At 59.2% G+C, this 5,225-nt stretch overlaps 1 protein-coding gene across 1 annotated transcript; it reads right to left on the reverse strand.

The window, feature by feature from the left end:
* Positions 1-2,583: 2,583 nt before the first annotated feature.
* Positions 2,584-3,975, reverse strand: LOC101635769 (melanoma-associated antigen 10-like). The gene has a single exon (XM_004685981.1). It carries the CDS (start codon positions 3,973-3,975, stop codon positions 2,584-2,586), a length of 1,392 nt encoding a protein of 463 aa, XP_004686038.1.
* Between the last annotated feature and the right edge of the window lie 1,250 nt (positions 3,976-5,225).

Genomic DNA, 5,225 nt, shown 5'->3' on the forward strand with positions numbered 1-5,225 from the left:
ATCAGTCCAGCTGGCAGGGCTCCCGCCCGGCTTTGCACTGGGCCTCTCCGGCTCTGGCAGAGCTCCCCCCTCCAGCCTCCCGAGGCCCCTGAGGGGCTGGGGCCTGCTGCCTGCTGCCCGGCCCGGCCCCTGACCGAGTCCTTGCTTCTCAGCATCAAACGGAAAGGTTTCAACATCTCAGAATTTCCAAATTTGAAATCACACCCAGAGGAATCCTGTTACTCAGGGCTTCACCGGGGACACGCAGTGAGTGTTCCCTCGACGGAATCAGAAAGCGGAGAGACAAATTAAGACAATGAAACAGCATTTTTACCCTAATTTTGACCCAATTCAAAGAAATGACCCAAGTATTTGGAGGGTGAAGGAGCATGACATACGATAGTTTTTGAGGATACAGATGGTGCAGTATTTGGGGGGAATTTCAGCGCTATTTATAAAACTATTAAGTCCTCACACCCTTTCTCCACTTTCATCCAATAATCAGTATTTTGGTTGTGGTTACCTCTGAGTAGGGGCTGGGACTTTGGAGGAAATTTAATAAGAGGGAAATTACCTTTACAAGGTGTTTAAATGAGTTTGTTTGCAGGAAGCGTGTGCATGCTGTGTATGCTGTCCCCTGGGAAGCTGAAATAGTTAAATGTGCTTGAGCAACGGAGAGGGCAGCAGCGCATTTCTAGTCAGCTGACATCAGGTCAAGCTGATGTAACCAAGACTGTACGACAGTGCATGTCCTGCAGGGGAGGGGTCACTGTGGTGCAGCTGGGCAATCTCTGTCACCAAGTGACCCAGGCCCCTTGCCCTTCTCAGCCCAGGGTTGCCATGTTCCTGTGACTTGAGCTCGAGCCTGCAGAGTGGGCTTGCAGGTTGTCAAGTGCATGGCTCCAACCAACAACTGAGGCTTCTGCACGTCTCGGTGACAAGGGGCCGCCATGCGGCCCTTTCCTTGTGGCCGGGGGTGACATGTAGCCTTTCATGTGCCCCAAAAGGGGAAAACAAGATACGCAGGAGAGCAGGGGTCCTCTCCACACACTCGAGATAGGAGGTGCCACGAAAATGCAATCAGTTTGTTACAACAATAGCCTTCCTTTCTCAGAGGAACTTCCGAGAGGCCCAATCTGCCTTCAGTTCTCCCACTTTCTTATCCGGGTGCCCACCAGGCCGGAGTGTAATTTTCAAGGGACCCGACAGAATGCCCTGCAGCAGCTTCGCTTCTGCACCCAGCAGCCCTCCCTGCACGTCCCTTTGAGATCACCTGGACATGCCTGCGACTGAACACACCCGGACATGACGTATTGGTGTCGTCACGAATGCGCAGAATGGTCATTTGGTTATGGGACAGGTACATAGACAAACACCAGTGAAAACATAGATAATTCTTTTGTGTTTTTAATTGGAGTGAACGGTCTACCAAGAAACCGTTTCTCACCTCCTGGGGTGTTGCATGTTTGCAGGATACAGCCTCTGCAGGTATCTGCTCTCCAGTGGTGTCCTTGGTCATTCCTCATCTACCACTTGGGACGGTGTAGCCTTGACTACTCAAGGTGGGCTCCTTCGTAAAACGCAGTGAATCGCCATAGGCATAGGCGAGGCGTGCTCCCTAGTTGGGTACACCTCACGCTTCCTAGCATCTCAGTCAAGGACGGACTCCCTCACTCCCAGCTGGACTTGCACCCCAAGCACACTTTCACTCCACCTCCGCCCCACACATCTGTGCGCCGCTGAGAGTGAGCAGAATCCACGAAGGTAATCCACATACAGGCTCATCTGCAGTCAGCCTGGCTCTCCCAGGCCTGGAAAGGGTGCCCACTGGTGACCCCTGGGCCTCGTTCACGGAGTCCCCTTGGTTCTCAGGAAACCGGGCAGGTGACGGGCAAAGCACCGCCCTGGGCTGGGCAGCTCGCCGGGCCCCGCGGGCGGACCCCTGCAACCCACAGAGGCTGCCCAGGAGACTTTCTATCGGGGCAGTTCCCCATCTCTGAGTCTGGGCTTCCGAGTCTGCCCCCCCGCTCCGCATGAGGGCGGTCACCCCACAGGGCACTGCAGGTCCCCAAGCCCCAGGCTGTCCGCCTGACTCCTGTCTCCGGGGGACATGTCACCCCCTTGCTCCTGACTGGCTCCTACCCCGTGGATGCATCTCTCCTCCCCGAACAGCCCACGCGATGCAGACACGTCTGCTTTTTAGTTTTACAGAAAGACGTAAAGCAGAGAGACCAAGAACGAACTTTCTTTTATTTCCACTTCTGGACCCATGTATTTTACAGCAAAATCTTCCACATCTCCAGGAAATGACTCCATCAGTGCCTCACTACCTGTCACAGGCTACAGACATAAGAGGCTTCCCGATGTTTTACAAAACAGCGAAACTCTCACATTGGGTGAACAATAAACCAGTGTCACCGTAAACGCAGGTTCGGAAGGCAGTCAGCTTCCTTGCGAAAGAACAACATTTCAAAATACAGAACAGCCACAGATTTCTAAGTCATCCTTCTGGAACAGGAACCCCAAGGTGACGCCCTCAGCCCGAGCCCGGCTGCTGAATCTGACGCCGAGGTGGGCCGCACCGTGGAGAACCCGCCTCCCGCCTCACTCGGGCTGGGGGAAGTCGCTGGGCCCCGTGGTGGAACTCACGTCGGCCGTGTCAGCGGGTTCGTCCTGGGGGGCGTCCATGCTGGCCTCGGTGCGCTCTTGCAGATCTCTCAACGCCTCCTCATACCACAGTGGGAAGGACCTGGGGTTACTCCCATGGACTCTGGCTAAAAACTCGAGCACTTTCATCTTGTTGGTCTCGGCGTGAGCCCGGGGGCCCCACAGGAACTCGTAGCGGGGGGGATCACTGCCTGGCACCTGCCGGTACTCCAGGTACTGCTCCCGCACCCACACTTCGGTGAGGAGCTCCTTGGGATCCCCAAAGATGAAGTGCTCGGCCCCCGCACACACCCCCATCACCTCCAGGGCTCTCCAGATCTCCTCCTCGGCGGCGCTGTTGCCCTCGATAAAGATTATGCTCAAAATAAGGACCAGGATGCCGGTCTTGGGCACGTTCTGCCCGCCACACAGCAGCCCGTCATAGGTGAGGCCGAGGGTGTTTTCCAGGACATAGGAGTGGTCTTGGGGGTCCACCTCCTTTACGTCAAGGCCGAACACCAGCTGCATGCACTCGCAGGCGTGAGTGAAGACGTCAGGGAACTGCTCCTCGTTCCCGCCCAGCACTTCCCTCAGCATCTCGGCCCAGCTGGTCGGCTCCTGGGCACGATACTTGAGCAGCAGGAACTGCACCAGGTCAGCCACCTTCTCATCATCCACTGCCACTCTGGCAGTGCACCTAGGGACCTGCACAGCCTGCATGGCCTGCGCAACCTGCACAGCCTGCATGGCCTGTGTAGCCTGCACGGTCTGCACGGACTGCGTGGCCTGCGCAGTCTGCACGGACTGCGTGGCCTGCGCGGTCTGCACGGACTGCGTGGCCTGCGCGGTCTGCACGGACTGCGTGGCCTGCGCGGTCTGCACGGACTGTGTGGCCTGCGCGACCTGCACGGTCTGTGTAGCCTGCACGGTCTGCGTGGGCTGCACGGTCTGCATGGCCTGCATGGCCTGCAGGGCCTGCATGGCCTGCATGGCCTGCAGGGCCTGCAGGGCCTGCGCGGAGGTGCTGGGACCCTCCAAGTCGGGGCTCCAGGTGGTACTCATCTCCTGGGCCGGGCTCTCAGGCTCAGAGACCTCAGCATCAGCCAGGCACATGCCAGGCGGACTCAGGGACGGGCTGGGTGTCTCGGGAGTACTCAGCTCCTCGGGGGTGACAGAGAGCAGAGGGTAGCATGAGGAAGAGGAGGAGGATGGGAGAGAGGAGGAGCAGGTAGAGGAAGAGGAACCTTCCTCTTGCATCGCCTCAGGATCCTGCATCTCCCCGAGGTGCTCCTGGCTCTGGGACTCCTCTTCCTCCAGCAGGTAGCGCCGTCGCTTCGAAGGTCGAGGCATGATGGCACGCGGGGCCTGGAAGCAGCTGGCAGGCGTGCGCACCGACGGGACCCACGGGCCTAGGAGAGACAGGGCACGAGCATCCCCGCTGAGTAGCGCTCCCTTGGTCCCGAAAGGTGACTTAAAGGCTGCCTGTTAGGGTGCTCTTGGGCCCTACAGGGCCGCGGTCTACTGAAGAGCGCAAACTGAGAAGCTGGGGCTTCTTAAAAGTGAGGACAAGAGAAGGTTCCGCTCGGGAGGGGTGGGTGGGGGGGTGGGGGGAGTACCTGGACGTGTGGGGACCTCTTTGTTCTGAGGAGGGGGCACCTCACCTTGACTCCAGTAGTTTCTGGGCTCCACCCGCTGTGCCCCGAGATGTGAGCCTCAGAGCAAGGCCTTCACCGCCAAGGTCCTGGAGCCCCTGTGAGAACAAAGGAGGAGGCCCCTCGGGGTGTAGGCCTCCAGAGGTGCCAGGACGGACGGGCCAGGCTCTGTGGGGTCCCCCTGTCCTGGGCTGGGTGCTGCTCGGTGCTCACTCAGGGCTCTCACCCTCTCCAGCAGTGGCTGGGCCCAGCCCTCTGCTGGCCAGGTGCAAAACCCTCAGAAGACTATACAGGCTTGAGACAAACAGAGGGCGTGGGGGCCCCACATCTCCCCCAGCTGCCCCAGGGCACCCCAGAGGGGACACCAAGATGTGGCCAAACCTGGCGGGCGTGTGTGTGTGTGTGTGTGTGTGTGTGTGTGTGTGTCATGTGTCCTGAAAGAGTTGAGTTCCCTTCCCTCGGGGACGATTTTGATACCTGAGAGAGCCCTCCCAACCCCCACCCCCGTTGATCTGGGGGTCACCTTCCTTTAGATTGCAATGGAACCTTCTTGAAACACTAGTGGAGGAGGCAAGGTGAGGCGCCACACCCAGCCACTGGGTGCTGCATCCTCCTGCCTGACCAAAGAGGCAAAGTACAGTTGGGATTCAGTCTGCTCTCTCAGGGGGCGCCCCTCAGCCCCCCCATGCCCACCTCCCGAGGCCCGAGATTCCTCCCTCCGTGGCCCCGAGTGTGCTCCCTTAGACCAATGCCCACCGCCCCCCAAGCTCACGATGGACAAGGCCACACCGCAGACCTGGGCCTCGCAGGCCGACAGGATGTGCGGGTTACTTCCTCTGGACTGAGGGCGCGTCTCCCCCGGGGCACGCACCTTGGTGCCCGGCAAGGCCCCGTCCTCGCCGGCTGACCCGAGTCGGCCCCTCAGACTCCATCTCCCAGACCCCACCC

This window comes from Condylura cristata, unplaced genomic scaffold (genome assembly GCF_000260355.1).
Source record: "Condylura cristata isolate star-nosed mole 26May11 unplaced genomic scaffold, ConCri1.0 scaffold00019, whole genome shotgun sequence".
Lineage (NCBI taxonomy): Eukaryota > Metazoa > Chordata > Mammalia > Eulipotyphla > Talpidae > Condylura > Condylura cristata.